Here is a 20,251-nt window from a genome sequence, read left to right on the forward strand (position 1 = left end):
GCCTGGTGCTGAAAAGCTAAAGATTACTGAGCAAAGTCTAAGAGCACTTAGTGCTAAACTGGCTGAAGTTGAAGAAAAACTGTCCGAGGAACCTGAAAAACCAAGTGAGCGACAAGATAGCAAATTAGTTAAAGAATTGCTAGAACCAATATCAGTTCTAAATGAAGAAGTGGCATTACTGAAAACAAGTGTCGAAGCCAACAGCCAGATCCCACAAAAAGGTATTCTCTCCATAATTGAAGTAGCAGCAGTAATAAATGAACTAGCAGAAAATCTTTCCTCGGCTGAACAAACACCTGATGCTGATATTAAGGATGTGTCAGCTGATTTTGTAGAAAAGTCAGTCAGTGTTAAAGATGAGCTGAACACATTAACTACTGTCATTGTCAGGGTTAACGAAAATCTCCAGAAACCAGAAATACTGGAACAGCAAAAACCAGAATTGAAGCAAGCTATAAACGCTGCTAAAGAAAAATTGGAAGAAGTAGTAGCAACAACTTTGCCTGGTGCCGAAAAGTTAAAGATTACCGAGCAAAGTCTGAAAGCACTTAGTGCCAAACTGGGTGAAGTTGAAGAAAAACTGTCCGAGGAACCTGAAAAAACAAGTGAGCGACAAGATAGCAAATTAGTTAAAGAATTGCTAGAACCAATATCAGTTCTAAAAGAAGAAGTGGTATTACTGAAAACAAGTGTAGAAGCCAACGGTCAGATCCCACAAAAAGGTATTCTCTCCATAATTGAAGTAGCAGCAGTACTAAATGAACTAGCAGAAAATCTTTCCTCGGCTGAACAAACACCTGATTCCGATATTAAGGATGTGTCAGTTGACTTTGTAGAAAAGTCAGTCAGTGTTAAAGATGAGCTGAACAAATTAACTACTGTCATTGTCAAGGTTAACAAAAATCTCCACAAACCAGAAATATTGGAACAGCAAAAACCAGAATTGAAGCAAGCTGTACACGCTGTTAAAGAAAAATTGGAAGAATTAGTAGCAACAACTTTGCCTGGTGCCGAAAAGCTAAAGATTACAGAGCAAAGTCTGAAAGCACTTAGTGCCAAACTGGGTGAAGTTGAAGAAAAACTGTCCGAGGAACCTGAAAAAACAAGTGAGCGACAAGATAGCAAATTAGTTAAAGAATTGCTAGAACCAATATCAGTTCTAAAAGAAGAAGTGGCATTACTGAAAACAAGTGTCGAAGCCGAGAGCCAGATCCCACAAAAAGGTATTCTCTCCATAACTGAAGTAGCAGCAGTAATAAATGAACTAGCAGAAAATCTTTCCTCGGCTGAACAAACACCTGATGCTGATATTAAGGATGTGTCAGCTGATTTTGTAGAAAAGTCAGTCAGTGTTAAAGATGAGCTGAACAAATTAACTACTCTCATTGTCAAGGTTAACGAAAATCTCCAGAAACCAGAAATATTGGAACAGCAAAAACCAGAATTGAAGCAAGCTATACAAGCTGTTAAAGAAAAATTGGAAGAAGTAGTAGCAACAATTTTGCCTGGTGCCGAAAAGTTAAAGATTACCGAGCAAAGTCTGAAAGCACTTAGTGCTAAACTGGGTGAAGTTGAAGAAAAACTGTCCCAGGGACCTGAAAAACCAAGTGAGCGACAAGATAGCAAATTAGTTAAAGAGTTGCTAGAACCAATATCAGTTCTAAAAGAAGAAGTGGCATTACTGAAAACAAGTGTCGAAGCCAACAGCCAGATCCCACAAAAAGGTATTCTTTCCATAATTGAAGCAGCAGCGGTAATAAATGAACTAGCAGAAAATCTTTCCTCGGCTGAACAAACACCTGATGCTGATATTAAGGATGTGTCAGCTGATTTTGTAGAAAAGTCAGTTAGTGTTAAAGATGAGCTGAACAAATTAACTACTGTCATTGTCAAGGTTAACGAAAATCTCCAGAAACCAGAAATATTGGAACAGCAAAAACCAGAATTGAAGCAAGCTGTACACGCTGTTAAAGAAAAATTGGAAGAAGTAGTAGCAACAACTTTGCCTGATGCCGAAAAATTAAAGATTACAGAGCAAAGTCTGAAAGCACTTAGTGCTAAACTGGGTGAAGTTGAAGAAAAACTGTCCGAGGAACCTGAAAAAACAAGTGAGCGACACGATAGCAAATTAGTTAAAGAATTGCTAGAACCAATATCAGTTCTAAAAGAAGAAGTGGCATTACTGAAAACAAGTGTAGAAGCCAACGGTCAGATCCCACAAAAAGGTATTCTTTCCATAATTGAAGCAGCAGCAGTAATAAATGAACTAGCAGAAAATCTTTCCTCGGCTGAACAAACACCTGATGCTGATATTAAGGATGTGTCAGCTGATTTTGTAGAAAAGTCAGTCAGTGTTAAAGATGAGCTGAACAAATTAACTACTCTCATTGTCAAGGTTAACGAAAATCTCCAGAAACCAGAAATATTGGAACAGCAAAAACCAGAATTGAAGCAAGCTATACAGGCTGTTAAAGAAAAATTGGAAGAAGTAGTAGCAACAACTTTGCCTGATGCCGAAAAATTAAAGATTACAGAGCAAAGTCTGAAAGCACTTAGTGCTAAACTGGGTGAAGTTGAAGAAAAACTGTCCGAGGAACCTGAAAAAACAAGTGAGCGACACGATAGCAAATTAGTTAAAGAATTGCTAGAACCAATATCAGTTCTAAAAGAAGAAGTGGCATTACTGAAAACAAGTGTAGAAGCCAACGGTCAGATCCCACAAAAAGGTATTTTTTCCATAATTGAAGCAGCAGCAGTAATAAATGAACTAGCAGAAAATCTTTCCTCGGCTGAACAAACACCTGATGCTGATATTAAGGATGTGTCAGCTGATTTTGTAGAAAAGTCAGTCAGTGTTAAAGATGAGCTGAACAAATTAACTACTCTCATTGTCAAGGTTAACGAAAATCTCCAGAAACCAGAAATATTGGAACAGCAAAAACCAGAATTGAAGCAAGCTATACACGCTGTTAAAGAAAAATTGGAAGAAGTAGTAGCAACAACTTTGCCTGATGCCGAAAAATTAAAGATTACAGAGCAAAGTCTGAAAGCACTTAGTGCTAAACTGGGTGAAGTTGAAGAAAAACTGTCCGAGGGACCTGAAAAACCAAGTGAGCGACAAGATAGCAAATTAGTTAAAGAGTTGCTAGAACCAATATCAGTTCTAAAAGAAGAAGTGGCATTACTGAAAACAAGTGTCGAAGCCAACAGCCAGATCCCACAAAAAGGTATTCTTTCCATAATTGAAGCAGCAGCAGTAATAAATGAACTAGCAGAAAATCTTTCCTCGGCTGAACAAACACCTGATGCCGATATTAAGGATGTGTCAGCTGATTTTGTAGAAAAGTCAGTTAGTGTTAAAGATGAGCTGAACAAATTAACTACTGTCATTGTCAAGCTTAACGAAAATCTCCAGAAACCAGAAATATTGGAACAGCAAAAACCAGAATTGAAGCAAGCTGTACACGCTGTTAAAGAAAAATTGGAAGAAGTAGTAGCAACAACATTGCCTGGTGCCGAAAAGCTAAAGATTACCGAGCAAAGTCTAAGAGCACTTAGTGCTAAACTGGCTGAAGTTGAAGAAAAACTGTCCGAGGAACCTGAAAAACCAAGTGACCGACAAGATAGCAAATTAGTTAAAGAATTGCTAGAACCAATATCAGTTCTAAAAGAAGAAGTGGCATTACTGAAAACAAGTGTCGAAGCCAACAGCCAGATCCCACAAGAAGGTATTCTCTCCATAATTGAAGTAGCAGCAGTAATAAATGAACTAGCAGAAAATCTTTCCTCGGCTGAACAAACGCCTGATGCTGATATTAAGGATGTGTCAGCTGATTTTGTAGAAAAGTCAGTCAGTGTTAAAGATGAGCTGAACAAATTAACTACTGTCATTGTCAAGGTTAATGAAAATCTCCACAAACCAGAAATATTGGAACAGCAAAAACCAGAATTGAAGCAAGCTATACACGCTGTTAAAGAAAAATTGGAAGTAGTAGTAGCAACAACTTTGCCTGGTGCCGAAAAGCTAAAGATTACCGAGAAAAGTCTAAGAGCACTTAGTGCTAAACTGGTTGAAGTTGAAGAAAAACTTTCCGAGGAACCTGAAAAACCAAGTCAGCGACAAGATAGCAAATTAGTTAAAGAATTGCTAGAGCCAATATCAGTTCTAAAAGAAGAAGTGGCATTACTGAAAACAAGTGTCGAAGCCAACAGCCGGATCCCACAAAAAGGTATTCTTTCCATAATTGAAGCAGCACCAGTAATAAATGAACTAGCAGAAAATCTTTCTTCGGCTGAACAAACACCTGATGCTGATATTAAGGATGTGTCAGCTGATTTTGTAGAAAAGTCAGTTAGTGTTAAAGATGAGCTGAACAAATTAACTACTGTCATTGTCAAGGTTAACGAAAATCTCCAGAAACCAGAAATATTGGAACAGCAAAAACCAGAATTGAAGCAAGCTATACAAGCTGTAAAAGAAAAATTGGAAGAAGTAGTAGCAACAACTTTGCCTGGTGCCGAAAAGTTTAAGATTACCGAGCAAAGTCTGAAAGCACTTAGTGCTAAACTGGGTGAAGTTGAAGAAAAACTGTCCGAGGAACCTGAAAAACCAAGTGAGCGACAAGATAGAAAATTAGTTAAAGAATTGCTAGAACCAATATCAGTTCTAAAAGAAGAAGTGGCATTACTGAAAACAAGTGTAGAAACCAACGGTCAGATCCCACAAAAAGGTATTCTTTCCATAATTGAAGCAGCAGCAGTAATAAATGAACTAGCAGAAAATCTTTCCTCGGCTGAACAAACACCTGATGCTGATATTAAGGATGTGTCAGCTGATTTTGTAGAAAAGTCAGTTAGTGTTAAAGATGAGCTGAACGTATTAACTACTGTCATTGTCAAGGTTAACGAAAATCTCCAGACACCAGAAATATTGGAACAGCAAAAACCAGAATTGAAGCAAGCTATACACGCTGTTAAAGAAAAATTGGAAGAAGTGGTAGCAATAACTTTGCCTGGTGCCGAAAAGCTGAAGATTGCCGAGCAAAGTCTGAAAGCACTTAGTGCTAAACTGGCTGAAGTTGAAGAAAAACTGTCCGAGGAACCTGAAAAACCAAGTGAGCGACAAGATAGCAAATTAGTTAAAGAATTGCTAGAACCAATATCAGTTCTAAAAGAAGAAGTGGCATTACTGAAAACAAGTGTCGAAGCCAACAGCCAGATCCCACAAGAAGGTATTCTCTCCATAATTGAAGTAGCAGCAGTAATAAATGAACTAGCAGAAAATCTTTCCTCGGCTGAACAAACACCTGATGCTGATATTAAGGATGTGTCCGCTGATTTTGTAGAAAAGTCAGTCAGTGTTAAAGATGAGCTGAACAAATTAACTACTGTCATTGTCAAGGTTAATGAAAATCTCCACAAACCAGAAATATTGGAACAGCAAAAACCAGAATTGAAGCAAGCTATACACGCTGTTAAAGAAAAATTGGAAGTAGTAGTAGCAACAACTTTGCCTGGTGCCGAAAAGCTAAAGATTACCGAGCAAAGTCTAAGAGCACTTAGTGCTAAACTGGTTGAAGTTGAAGAAAAACTTTCCGAGGAACCTGAAAAACCAAGTGAGCGACAAGATAGCAAATTAATTAAAGAATTGCTAGAGCCAATATCAGTTCTAAAGGAAGAAGTGGCATTACTGAAAACAAGTGTCGAAGCCAACAGCCAGATCCCACAAAAAGGTATTCTTTCCATAATTGGAGCAGCAGCAGTAATAAATGAACTAGCAGAAAATCTTTCCTCGGCTGAACAAACACCTGATGCTGATATTAAGGATGTGTCAGCTGATTTTGTAGAAAAGTCAGTCAATGTTAAAGATGAGCTGAACAAATTAACTACTGTCATTGTCAAGGTTAACGAAAATCTCCAGAAACCAGAAATATTGGATCAGCAAAAACCAGAATTGAAGCAAGCTATACACGCTGTTAAAGAAAAATTGGAAGAAGTTGTAGCAACAACTTTGCCTGGTGCCGGAAAGCTAAAAATTACCGAGCAAAGTCTGAAAGCACTTAGTGCTAAACTGGGTGAAATTGAAGAAAAACTATCCGAGGAACCTGAAAAACCAAGTGAGCGACAAGATAGCAAATTAGTTAAAGAATTGCTAGAACCAATATCAGTTCTAAAAGAAGAAGTGGCATTACTGAAAACGAGTGTCGAAGCCAACAGCCAGATCCCACAAAAAGGTATTCTCTCCATAATTGAAGTAGCAGCAGTAATAAATGAACTAGCAGAAAATCTTTCCTCGGCTGAACAAACACCTAATACTGATATTAATGATGTGTCAGCTGATTTTGTAGAAAAGTCAGTCAGTGTTAAAGATGAGCTGAACAAATTAACTACTGTCATTGTCAAGGTTAACGAAAATCTCCAGAAACCAGAAATATTGGATCAGCAAAAACCAGAATTGAAGCAAGCTATACACGCTGTTAAAGAAAAATTGGAAGAAGTTGTAGCAACAACTTTGCCTGGTGCCGGAAAGCTAAAAATTACCGAGCAAAGTCTGAAAGCACTTAGTGCTAAACTGGGTGAAATTGAAGAAAAACTATCCGAGGAACCTGAAAAACCAAGTGAGCAACAAGATAGCAAATTAGTTAAAGAATTGCTAGAACCAATATCAGTTCTAAAAGAAGAAGTGGCATTACTGAAAACAAGTGTCGAAGCCAACAGCCAGATCCCACAAAAAGGTATTCTCTCCATAATTGAAGTAGCAGCAGTAATAAATGAACTAGCAGAAAATCTTTCCTCGGCTGAACAAACACCTAATACTGATATTAATGATGTGTCAGCTGATTTTGTAGAAAAGTCAGTCAGTGTTAAAGATGAGCTGAACAAATTAACTACTGTCATTGTCAAGGTTAACGAAAATCTCCAGAAACCAGAAATATTGGAACAGCAAAAACCAGAATTGAAGCAAGCTATACACGCTGTTAAAGAAAAATTGGAAGAAGTTGTAGCAACAACTTTGCCTGGTGCCGAAAAGCTGAAGATTGCCGAGCAAAGTCTGAAAACACTTAGTGCTAAACTGGGTGTAGTTGAAGAAAAACTATCCGAGGAACCTGAAAAACCAAGTGAGCGACAAGATAGAAAATTAGTTAGAGAATTACTAGAACCAATATCAGTTCTAAAAGAAGAAGTGGCATTACTCAAAACAAGTGTCGAAGCCCAGAGCCAGATCCCACAAAAAGGTATTCTCTCCATAATTGAAGTAGCAGCAGTAATAAATGAACTAGCAGAAAATCTTTCCTCGGCAGAACAAACACCTGATGCTGATATTAAGGATATGTCAGCTGCTTTTGTAGAAAAGTCAGTCAGTGTTAAAGATGAGCTGAACAAATTAACTACTGTCATTGTCAAGGTTAACGAAAATCTCCAGAAACCAGAAATATTGGATCAGCAAAAACCAGAATTGAAGCAAGCTATACACGCTGTTAAAGAAAAATTGGAAGAAGTTGTAGCAACAACTTTGCCTGGTGCCGGAAAGCTAAAAATTACCGAGCTAAGTCTGAAAGCACTTAGTGCTAAACTGGGTGAAATTGAAGAAAAACTATCCGAGGAACCTGAAAAACCAAGTGAGCGACAAGATAGCAAATTAGTTAAAGAATTGCTAGAACCAATATCAGTTCTAAAAGAAGAAGTGGCATTACTGAAAACAAGTGTCGAAGCCAAGAGCCAGATCCCACAAAGAGGTATTCTCTCCATAATTGAAGTAGCAGCAGTAATAAATGAACTAGCAGAAAATCTTTCCTCGGCTGAACAAACACCTGATGCTGATATTAAGGATGTGTCAGCTGATTTTGTAGAAAAGTCGGTCAGTGTTAAAGATGAGCTGAACAAATTAACTACTGTCATTGTCAAGGTTAACGAAAATCTCCAGAAACCAGAAATATTGGAACAGCAAAAGCCAGAATTAAAGCAAGCTATACACGCTGTTAAAGAAAAATTGGAAGAAGTAGTAGCAACAACTTTGCCTGGTGCCGAAAAGCTAAAGGTTACCGAGCAAAGTCTGAAAGCACTTAGTGCCAAACTGGGTGAAGTTGAAGAAAAACTGTCCGAGGAACCTGAAAAACCAAGTGAGCGACAAGATAGAAAATTAGTTAAAGAATTGCTAGAACCAATATCAGCTCTAAAAGAAGAAGTGGCATTACTGAAAACAAGTGTAGAAGCCAACGGTCAGATCCCACAAAAAGGTATTCTTTCCATAATTGAAGCAGCAGCAGTAATAAATGAACTAGCAGAAAATCTTTCCTCGGCTGAACAAACACCTGATGCTGATATTAAGGATGTGTCACCTGATTTTGTAGAAAAGTCAGTCAGTGTTAAAGATGAGCTGAACAAATTAACTACTGTTATTGTTAAGGTTAACGAAAATCTTCAGAAACCAGAAATATTGGAACAGCAAAAACCAGAATTGAAACAAGCTATACATGCTGTTAAAGAAAAGTTAGAATTAGTAGCAAAAACTTTGCCTGAAACCCAAAAACTTATAACTTTAGAACCTAGTCTGAAAGCACTGCATGCTAAATTAGATGAAATTGTAGAAAAACTGTTTGAAGAACCACCGAAACTAGAAGAGCAAGAAGACATTAAATTAGTTGAAGAATTACTAGAACCCATTAAATGTTTGGTATCAGGAGTAACAGCTCTTAAGAAAAAAGTAGACTTGCGTAGTCATATACCTCAACAGGGTATATTATCAATTATAGAAACCGAGTCTGTTTTAAATGAGCTGGTTGAAAAACTTATCCGCGCTGAAAATATTTCTGCTTCTTGTATTTCTGATGTATCATCTGAAAATTTAAAGAAAATAGCACACGCTAGTTCACTACTAAAAACATTGGCAGCTATTAGCGTTACAATTAGTGACAGCTTAAAACAGCCACAATTATTAAAAGACCAAAGATCTGAAATGAAATCTGCCATTATACCGTTGAAAGAAATGCTAGACGAAATAGTATCTTCAATTGTGCCTCAGGTAGTCGTTTTACAATCGGCAGAAAAATCGTTGAAACTTTTTAACGCTAAGCTCACAGAGGTACTCGCTTCGATTGATATTGACAATATAAAAACTGGGTTCCTGGAACAGTTGGACTCATTAGTACTATCTCTTTGTCAGACTTTAAAATCTACAAATGCCGAAGTAGGAAATCTAAACAAATCATCTAAAACTATGTGTCCTTTACTTGCATCTCCTATTTCAGACCTGAATGCTCTTACTGATACTGTTAGCATTTTACATACTAAATTTGGTAGTACGTTACCATGGTCTTTAGCGTGTGAAGAAGGAATAGAAGAGATAAAGCAGTTAACGGAGATATTTTCGGAATTCAACGACTTTTCTGGTTCCCTTAAAGATCTTTCCACTTCATCTGATTTGGATACTATTTCTTCCAAAGCAAATGACTTAGCAAATCGTCTGGAACAGATAATAAATAATTTACAAATTTACTTGACGGAGGATATTATCTCTCCATTAGATTTTGTAAAGCTTAAAATAGAAAATCTTGCAGAAAACCTCGTGGACGTAAAGAAGGCCTTATTGAAAATAGATGTATTGAAAGTACCACTTTGTAGATTGCAGGAATTTTTCAAGGATCTTAGACTTAATAAACAAATACCAGATAAAGGATTTAGAAAATTCTCGAACATCCACGAATCTCTTTTTAAAACCATCGAATTGATCAACATCAGTAACTTAGACATTACGGCTGTATTGGCTTTGGAAAAACTAGTAAAACATTTGGAATATATCTCAAAAACCCTAAGTTTGGGAATTATTGATGGCAACAAAGTTAAATTTACTGCTGACAATGAGTCCGAGATTTTGAAAAAGTTGAATGATGCATTTAATGTTCTTGGAGAAGAATTTCATATATTGTCAGATGCTAGTGATTTCGGTACTGAGGCTAAAGTAATTCTTTCACATATTCAAACTTATCGAGATTGGATAACAAAAAAAGCTACCAACAGGCAAGATATCGCTACAATCAGAAATTTAAAATTGCCCACCAATCAACTGTTGGAAGAGCTCAATATCATTAATAAGAAAATATCCAAGAGTGCAAAATTCATCACGCCACTGAAAGCATTAAGAGAAAATGTGAATAACTTCAATGAAACCTTAACAAAAATTGAAAATTCTACAGTTCTTGAGGTTCCTAATATAGAAAAGATGTTAGTCCATGACTTGGAAAGCCTCGTTCCTCACTTAGAAGACCTTCTCATTGAATTCGTGAAAATCAACTCATTACAAGACAAACAGGAAGCTACTAAATACGACAGCATAAGAAAGGCTTTAACAAAACTGAGGAATCACATCGAAAATATTGATGGCTCAACTTTTGTCGAATCCATTACTGAAAATATGTTACTAGAAGCTTTAAAGAAAATCTCTAACGGCGTAAAAGAGTTTGAAGACAAGATCAAAGAAGAAATAGCACTAGAACAAAAACAGAAACTGACTATATACCTACAACCACTTTTAGCAGTCAAAACTGAACTAGAAACCTTAAAATCCGATGTAAAATTACTACAGAAACCAATTGAAGTAGTTGCTTCATTTTTAACTTTAGAAGAACCAATTAAAGCATCTATCGCTATCATTGAAAACCTTGATATGTCAGTAGAAGTTAACACAAACTTAGAGACGTTTAATTCTAATCTAAATCCTTCGTTCATTAAACTTTCTAAACTAATTAATAATGTTAACAACATCATGACAGACTTAGATATTTTTGAGCTGGAGTTACCAACAATCGTAGAAGGTATTAAAGAAATCCAAGAAATTATAAATACCGATGAGTCGATGGTCTTAACAAAACGAATTAATATTACTGAAAATGTGGTAGGTATCAATTTGGCAATAAAGAATATATTAGATGAGGCTAATAAAGTCAGAAAAGATTATAAAGTTGTCAAAAATCTTGTACACGCATTGTCAAATTTGGATGCAACAATAAAAATGATCGATAAAAAAGAAAAAGAAAGCCCTATGACTGTTCTTTTGGAGCTACACGAACCAATTAAACAGTTCAATAACAACTTACTGTTGGCTCAAGATATAGGTTACAATACAAAAGATTTTTCAAAAGATTATGCAGATAAATTGAGAAATTTAGCAGACAAACTTACAGCGTTGTGTCTATTTATAAGTGATACTAGTGGAACTATAGGAAACCAAAAAGATTTCTTAAAAGACACTGAATTATCTATGTCTGATTTGGAAAATGCCACTAAAGAATGTCATTCGATGTTGGTTCTACATGAAAAAATGGAGGTTATCTCTCAATCTACAACATTATTTGCGGAAAGTCTAAACAAAATTAAAAATAAGATAGCAAAACACTCCTTTGACTTAAGAAATGATGTACAATTTTGTAAAGAATTTAAAAAAGCCGTATCGACCTTTATTGGTACATTACGTAATACAGAGTTAACACCACTGAAGCCGTTAATTAACACTTTAAACATTACACACGAAACCATATGTGATCAACAAAACAGCATAAATGCTACAGACAATGATCTACCAGACAATCTACTAACTCTCATCAATCTTTCTGCAACTATAAATAAATGTAATTCTTCTTTAGATCGACCAAAAACAGTTCTGTACAATTTGGAACAACTGAAAACCAGTATTTCTAACACGAAAAGTGCCACCAGTGAATACAAATCATTCGAGCCTTTACATTTGGTTTTGGATATTCTTTATGAAGAGCTGTGTACTGTAATTCATGAACTGGAGCAATTGGAAATAACTGTAATCACCGATCAAGATATTGAAGAAAAAGATGAAGAAGAGGAAGAAAAAGAGAAAAAGAAAGGCAAGAAAAAACAAAAAGAATCACAGGATGAAAATAAAGAAAACATTCAAGAAAATAAACGGGAGGAAGAAATCGAGCAATTAGAAACACAGGCAGAAGAACTTCAAGATATTAAAAAAGAGAAAGAGGATAAGATAATAGAGGATGAGAGGTTACAAAAAGAACAAGAAGAACTGGATAAGAAAAAGAAGGAAAACGAATTAAAAGAAAAGGCGACGAAAGAAAAAGAAAAGTTGAAGAAAGAGGAAGAGGATAGGAAAGTAGAGGAGGAGAGATTGGAAAAAGAAAAACAAGAGTTTGATAAACAGGAACAAGCAAAGAAGGTGAAGGAAGAAACAATAAAAACAGACAAGCAAGAAGAGGAAAATAAAAATAAAGAGCAACAGGAAGATGAACTAAAAGAGAAAGAAAACAAAGAAAAAGAATTGGCAAAGAAAGAGGAAGACCTACAAAGGCTTAAAAAAGAAGAAGAAGATAGGAAACTAGAGGAGGAGAGGTTAGCAAAAGAAAAAGAAGAGCTTAGTAAAAAGAAGAAAGAAAAACAACTTGAGGAAGAAAAATTAAAGAAAGAAAAGGAAGAATTGGATAGAAAAAAGAAACAACAAGAGGAAAGGGAACTAGATGAAAAGAAAATAAAAGAAAAAGAGGTGGCAGAAAAAGAGAAAGAATTGCAAATAATTAAACAAGAGGAAGATGATAAGAAATTAGAGGAAGAAAGATTAAAACAAGAACAAGAAGAATTGGACAGAAAAAACAAAGAACAAGAGGAAAGGGAATTAGAGGAAAAGAACATGAAAGCAAAAGAGATGGCACAAAAAGAGGAAGAATTGCAAAGGCTTAAAAAAGAGGAGGAAGATAAGACACTAGAGGATGAAAGATTGAAAAAAGAGGAAAAATTGCAAAGGATTAAAAAAGAGGAAGAGGATAAGAGACTAGAGGAAGATAGATTAAAGAAAGAACAAGAAGAATTGGACAGAAAAAAGAAAGAGCAAGAGGAAAAAGAACTAGAAGAAAAGAAAGTCAGAGAGAAAGAGATGGCAGAAAAAGAGGAAGAACTGCAAAGGCTTCAGAAAGAGGAGGATGATAAGAAACAAGAGGAAGAAATATTGAGAAAAGAGAAAGAAGAGCTTAATAAAAAGAAGAAAGAAAAGAAACTCGAAGAGGAAAAATTAAAGAAAGAAAAAGAAGAATTGGACAGAAAAAATAAAGAACAAGAAGAAAAGGAACTAGAAGAAAAGAAACTTAAAGAAAAAGAAATGGCAGACAAAGAGAAAGAATTGCAAAGGATTAAAAAAGAGGAAGAGGATAAGAAACTAGAGGAAGAAAGACTAAAGAGAGAACAAGAAGAATTGGACAGAAAAAAGACAGAACAAGAGGAAAAGGAACTAGAAGAGAAGAAAATGAAAGAGAAGGTCGAACAAGAAAAAGAATTGCAAAGGCTTAATAAAGAGGAGGAGGATAAGAAACTAGACGAAGAAAGATTGAAAAAGGAGGAAGAATTGCAAAGGATTAAAAAAGAGGAAGAGGATAAGAAACTAGAGGAAGAAATATTGAAAAAAGAGAAAGAAGAGCTTAATGAAAAGAAGAAAGAAAAGAGACTTGGAGAGGAAAAACTAAAGAAAGAAAAAGAAGAATTGGACAGAAAAAAGAAAGAACAAGAGGAAAAGGAACTAGAAGAAAACAAAATGAAAGAGAAAGAGAAGGCCGAACAAGAAAAAGAATTGCAAAGGCTTAAGAAAGAGGAGGAGGATAAGAAAGTAGAGGAAGAAAGGTTGAAAAAAGACGAAGAATTGGAAAGGATTAAAAAAGAGGAAGAGCTTAATAAAAAGAAGAAAGAAAAGAAACTTAAAGAGGAAAAATTAAAGAAAGAAAAAGAAGAATTGGACAGAAAAAAGAAAGAACAAGAGGAAAAGGAACTAGAAGAGAAGAAAATGAAAGAGAAGGTCGAACAAGAAAAAGAATTGCAAAGGCTTAAGAAAGAGGAGGAGGATAAGAAACTAGAGGAAGAAAGATTGAAAAAAGAGGAAGAATTGCAAAGGATTAAAAAAGAGGAAGAGGATAAAAAACTCGAGGAAGAAAGATTGACAAAAGAGAAAGAAGAGCTTAATAAAAAGAAGAAAGAAAACAAACTTAAAGAGGAAAAATTAAAGAAAGAAAAAGAAGAATTGGACAGAAAAAAGAAAGAACAAGAGGAAAAGGAACTAGAAGAAAAGAAAATGAAAGAGAAAGAGAAGGTCGAACAAGAAAAAGAATTGCAAAAGCTTAAGAAAGAGGAGGAGGATAAGAAACTAGAGGAAGAAAGATTGAGAAAAGAGGAAGAATTACAAAGGATTAAAAAAGAGGAAGAGGATAAGAAACTAGAGGAAGAAAGATTGAAAAAAGAGACAGAAGAGCTTAATAAAAAGAAGAAAGAAAAGAAACTTAAAGAGGAAAAATTAAAGAAAGAAAAAGAAGAATTGGACAGACAAAAGAAAGAACAAGAGCAAAAAGAACTAGAAGAAAAGAAAATGAAAGAGAAAGAGAAGGTCGAACAAGAATTGCAAAGGCTTAAGAAAGAGGAGGAGGATAAGAAACTAGAGGAAGAAAGATTGAAAAAGGAGGAAGAATTGCAAAGGATTAAAAAAGATGAAGAGGATAAGAAACTAGAGGAAGAAAGATTGAAAAAAGAGACAGAAGAGCTTAATAAAAAGAAGAAAGAAAAGAAACTTAAAGAGGAAAAATTAAAGAAAGAAAAAGAAGAATTGGACAGAAAAAAGAAAGAACAAGAGGAAAAGGAACTAGAAGAAAAGAAAATGAAAGAGAAAGAGAAGGTCGAACAAGAAAAAGAATTGCAAAAGCTTAAGAAAAAGGAGGAGGATAAGAAACTAGAGGAAGAAAGATTGAAAAAAGAGGAAGAATTACAAAGGATTAAAAAAGATGAAGAGGATAAGAAACTAGAGGAAGAAAGATTGAAAAAAGAGACAGAAGAGCTTAATAAAAAGAAGAAAGAAAAGAAACTTAAAGAGGAAAAATTAAAGAAAGAAAAAGAAGAATTGGACAGACAAAAGAAAGAACAAGAGGAAAAAGAACTAGAAGAAAAGAAAATGAAAGAGAAAGAGAAGGTCGAACAAGAATTGCAAAGGCTTAAGAAAGAGGAGGAGGATAAGAAACTAGAGGAACAAAGATTGAAAAAGGAGGAAGAATTGCAAAGGATTAAAAAAGATGAAGAGGATAAGAAACTAGAGGAAGAAAGATTGAAAAAAGAGACAGAAGAGCTTAATAAAAAGAAGAAAGAAAAGAAACTTAAAGAGGAAAAATTAAAGAAAGAAAAAGAAGAATTGGACAGAAAAAAGAAAGAACAAGAGGAAAAGGAACTAGAAGAGAAGAAAATGAAAGAGAAGGTCGAACAAGAAAAAGAATTGCAAAGGCTTAAGAAAGAGGAGGAGGATAAGAAACTAGAGGAAGAAAGATTGAAAAAAGAGGAGGAATTGCAAAGGATTAAAAAAGATGAAGAGGATAAGAAACTCGAGGAAGAAAGATTGACAAAAGAGAAAGAAGAGCTTAATAAAAAGAAGAAAGAAAAGAAACTTAAAGAGGAAAAATTAAAGAAAGAAAAAGAAGAATTGGACAGAAAAAAGAAAGAACAAGAGGAAAAGGAACTAGAAGAAAAGAAAATGAAAGAGAAAGAGAAGGTAGAACAAGAAAAAGAATTGCAAAAGCTTAAGAAAGAGGAGGAGGATAAGAAACTAGAGGAAGAAAGATTGAAAAAAGAGGAAGAATTGGAAAGAATTAAAAAAGAGGAAGAGGATAAGAAACTAGAGGAAGAAAGATTGAAAAAAGAGGAAGAATTGCAAAGGATTAAAAAAGAGGAAGAGGATAAAAAACTCGAGGAAGAAAGATTGACAAAGGAGAAAGAAGAGCTTAATAAAAAGAAGAAAGAAAAGAAACTTAGAGAGGAAAAATTAAAGAAAGAAAAAGAAGAATTGGACAGACAAAAGAAAGAACAAGAGGAAAAGGAACTGGAAGAAAAGAAGATGAATGAAAAAGAGAAGACAGTAAAAGAGGAAGAATTGCAAAGGCTTAAAAAACAGGAGGAGAATATGAAACTGGAGGAGGAGAGATTGGCAAAAGAAGAAGAAGAAGAGCTTAATAAAAAGAAGAAAGTAAAGAAGCTAGAGGAGAAAAAACTAAAGAAGGAAAAAGAAGAATTGGATAGAAAAAAGAAAGAACAAGAGAAAAAGGTACTAGAAGATAAGGAAGATAAAGAAAAAGTATCTAAAAAGAACAGATTGCAACAAAAAGAACTAAAGGATAGGGAAGAAAAAGAAGTAATAGAAAATGAGCTAGAGGTGCTTAGACTCAAAAACGAGGAAGAGGCGAAGACAGTGACTGACAAACGGGAAAAAGATGAACAGAAACTTAGAAAAGAGTATCAATCATTAGAAACATCAGCGAAGATGAAAAAAGAGGAAAGAATAAAATTGAAAAGAAAGGAAAATTATGAATCAAATGACGTTATTAGCAAAGTAGAATCGCAAAGTGGCAATGAACATAGAAAAGTAAACGACTACGCCGATTATGCTTCTGAAACACCCAAGAGTGAAATTGAACGTAGAAAAGACATTCAAGTGACTGATACAACTCGAGATATTGTTGACAACCTAGAAAGTTACAAGCCTTCTGCATATCATGGAAATGTCTACGCGGGTAGAAAACCTTTCTTTACAACAGGCTTAAAAAATACGTCAGCTACTCCTGGTTCTTCAGTTCAGTTGATATGTAATTTGGTCGAGAGTGAAAACCTTAAGGTTGTGTGGTTCAAAAATAATCAGATCATTGAACAAACGGCGAATATCAAATTGAAATCATCTGCTAGTACTGCTACTTTACAGCTAGAACATGTTAGCTTGGATGATACTGGTGAATACTCATGTATTGCTTCCAACGATCACGGTGAGAGTACAACATTTGCTTATTTGGACGTTTCTGATGGAGGAGGTACTCAAACTACAGCACCTGCCTTCACGAGAACTATTACTGACAACTACAGAGTTTCAAGCGATGAAATAAGTTTGGAATGTAGAATAAAAAGCCAAATAAAACCAAGTATTCGTTGGTATAAAGACGGAAATGAGATAAATACGGGGACAAGGTATGCTCAAAGTTATTTATCTGATGGCCTTTGTAGGTTATCTATTGCTAATCCAGACAGAGGAGATAGTGGGCGTTATTCTTGTAGACTTGAGAACAATTTGTGGAGTGAACAGTTATCTTATGATCTCAAATTCGACGGAAAGAAAGAGTATATGCGGCACAAATCAAGAGAAAGGCAAACTCGTGAGAGCAGTCTTGGTAGAACTGCTAGATCTTACTATTCTGGTGTCATGACGGACACACTCGTACCACGCGGAGGTACTATGGCTCTACAGGTCGAAGTGAAAGGAAGTCCTTTGAATGTTTCATGGTACAAAGAGAGTTCAAGATTAACAAACACGTCTTCTAGACATAAAGTCTTGAGTGAGCGTAACGTTCACACTCTGCTGATACCTGATGTAAACGAGTACGAAGCGGGGAAGTATACTCTTAGAGCTCTATATCCAGAGGGTCCAGTAGATACTTCGGCGTACGTCCAAGTCGTACAAAAGTCTTATCCCCACGGGAAACCTGCCATGTTCCTTTCCCGACCAGACAGCATTTTAACTCTTCGAGAAGGAGACGACATCGTGGTCTCATTTAGAGTCACCGGCAATCCGAGACCTACAGGTAATTACGATTTGTCAGTACTAATATAGGTATAACAAATAAGTATGTCATTGAAAAGTCAATTATATCATAGTCCTATACTATATCAATATAATATTCTTCGTGCTTTTTATTTATTACTAACTCTGGTCTACGTTTTCTCTACGTCTCTCTCTCTCTCTCTCTTCGTTGGCGCTACAGCTCAAGTCGGGATCTGTTCTATCCAATTTCTTCGTTATGTGCCATCTCCGCGATGCAGGTTGGCAATCACCATTGCTATTCTAACTTTTGACATTACAGAAAACTAGAATAGAAGAAGAATAATAGGAATAGAAACATGGGTTTAAGTATGTATATGTATGTGCGCATATGTACATAGGGTTTCTCATTATATTTTGATCCCCACTTATTTTCCTTAATTTCGGGAATACAAAAAAAAGTTTCAAATAAAAGTTGTATTATTTTATCTGTACCGACCAACAGTGTAGCAACAGACCAAATTTTGTATACACGGAGTGCCCAATAAAATGCATCTTCAATATTTCAAATGGGACACCCTGTATTTTTTATAGGTTTGAGTAGCCCTGCATTTCCTGATTACAAATATATAACATAATGTAGCGTTAGTTTGATTCTATAATTCTATAAGTACTACTATACTATACTAAGATAAGAAAAAAATATATTTAGAAAAAATATATTTATAGTCTAAGAGCTAGTGAACCCTCCGACTAACGGTCGTCCTGTAAGGCTAGAAATTTTTCTAGTGATAATTCATAGCACACCAAGGCTAAAAACCATGACCTGGCAGGCCTCAGCGGTGCACGTGTATCTACCAGGTGAATCGAAAAGTGCAAATTTAGGGGGTAAAATAAACTTTCTCCTGTAAGGTTTAAATTTAAGTATGTGTTTGAGTAAGTCATTTAGAAGAAATATGTACAATGACAGGCGATTCTGAAGAGCATAAGACCTTGCCAGGCGAGGGGAAAGATTAGGGGTTTTTCCTAAAATTATTCTTTTTGCATCGAACAAATTTTTTTAGGTTTTTTGAATCATTCCAAACAGAAAACGTCTTTAGTGATTTTTCTCTTAACTTAACAGTTTTTGTTATATAAGCGATTGAAAATTTTGAAAATTGCGAAATCGGCCATTTTTAACCTTAAATCGGACATTTATCTAAAAATTTCAATTTTGCCAAGGTACATAGATATTCTCTAAACATTGATTGATGAAATCCCGAAGAGTTTTTTGCAATAAAATATCGAAAACCCCTTTGTTTTTTTAATTGCTAATCAAGCGGGTGCGACACTGTAGTATAAGTGAGACGTTTGAGTTTGCATAAATTCATTATCTCGAGAATGGGAAAATTTCAAGAGAAATCCTCAGACAGGTCGATTTTTATTTTTGAATTAGGACTTTTTGGCATATATATAATACTAGTGACGTCATCCATCTGGGCGTGATGACGTAATCGATGATTTTTTTAAATAAGAGCAGGGGTTGTGTGATAGCTCATTTGAAAGGTTATTTAATTCTCTATTCAGTAATATAAACACTAACATAATTATTTATACAGGGTGTACAAAAAATGTTTTTCTTCTATTTGTCAAATTTAATCAAAGTTAATTTAATAAAAAAAAATTTTTGTACACCCTGTATAAATAATTATGTTAATGTTTATATTAGTGAATAGAAAATTCAATAATCTTTCAAATGAGCTATCACACAACCCCTACTCTCATTTAAAAAAATCATCGATTACGTCATCACGTTCAGATGGATGACGTCACTAGTATTATATATATGCCAAAAAGTCCTAATTTAAAAATAAAAATCGACCTGTCTGAGGATTTCTCTTGAAATTTGTCCGTTCTCGAGATAATGAATTTATGAACACTCAAACGTCCTCACTTATGCTACAGTGTCGCACCCGCTTGATTAGCAATTAAAAAAACAAATGGGTCTTAGATATTTTATTGCAAAAAACTCTTCGGGATTTCATCAATCAATGTTTAAAGAATATCTACGTATCTTGGCAACACTGAAATTTTTAGATAAATGTCCGATTTAGGGTTAAAAATGACCGATTTCGCAATTTTCAAAATTTTCAATCGCTTATATAACAAAAACTATTAACTTAAGAGAAAAATCACTAAAGACGTTCTCTGCTTGGAATGATTCAAAAAACCTAAAAAAAATTTGTTCGATGCAAAAAGAATAATTTTAGGAAGAACCCTTAATCTTTCCCCTCGCCTGGCAAGGTCTTATGCTCTTCAGAATCGCCTGTCATTGTACACATTTCTTCTAAATGACTTACTCAAACACATACTTAAATTTAAACCTTACAGAAGAAAGTTTATTTTAGCCCCTAAATTTGCACTTTTCGATTCACCTGGTAGATACACGTGCACCACTGAGGCCTGCCAGGTCATGGTTTTTAGCCTTGGTGTGCTATGAATTATCACTAGAAAAATTTCTAGCCTTACAGGACGACCGTTAGTCGGAGGGTTCACTAGCTCTTAGACTATTAGAAAGTCAACAAAATTAACGACTTACAATACTACATTTAAGCAGTGGCGACGCGTAACTTTTTCCAAAGTGTTACCAAAACCAGATGCAAAAAGTCTTATTTAAAAAAATGAAGATATGGCTAAATG

General features: G+C 35.1%; 1 protein-coding gene and 1 long non-coding RNA gene across 51 annotated transcripts in view; one reads left to right on the plus strand and one right to left on the minus strand.

The window, feature by feature from the left end:
* The window catches only part of LOC114341578 (extracellular matrix-binding protein ebh), a 369,628-nt gene that overhangs the window by 102,604 nt on the left and 246,773 nt on the right, over positions 1-20,251 (plus strand). For 4 of the 50 annotated variants that reach the window (XM_050657450.1, XM_050657480.1, XM_050657455.1 and 1 more), the window contains 6 exons: positions 222-892; positions 1,394-2,726; positions 3,228-3,898; positions 4,901-5,732; positions 6,234-6,734; positions 8,238-17,615. In XM_050657450.1, coding sequence (XP_050513407.1) covers positions 222-892; positions 1,394-2,726; positions 3,228-3,898; positions 4,901-5,732; positions 6,234-6,734; positions 8,238-17,615 — 13,386 coding nt within the window. Of the gene's footprint in view, positions 1-221; positions 1,224-1,393; positions 2,727-2,896; positions 4,400-4,900; positions 6,735-7,906; positions 17,616-20,251 lie in introns of all 50 variants that reach the window. The other 46 variants (XM_050657454.1, XM_050657467.1, XM_050657478.1 and 43 more) reach the window with 46 other exon arrangements.
* On the minus strand, positions 12-1,745 carry LOC126889307 (uncharacterized). The gene is made up of 2 exons (XR_007699978.1): positions 1,596-1,745; positions 12-92 (listed from the first exon to the last, which is right to left on the minus strand). It is a non-coding gene; the product is annotated as an uncharacterized LOC126889307 (long non-coding RNA).

The sequence above is a fragment of the Diabrotica virgifera genome, chromosome 8, assembly GCF_917563875.1.
Source record: "Diabrotica virgifera virgifera chromosome 8, PGI_DIABVI_V3a".
NCBI classification, from domain to species: Eukaryota; Metazoa; Arthropoda; class Insecta; order Coleoptera; family Chrysomelidae; genus Diabrotica; species Diabrotica virgifera.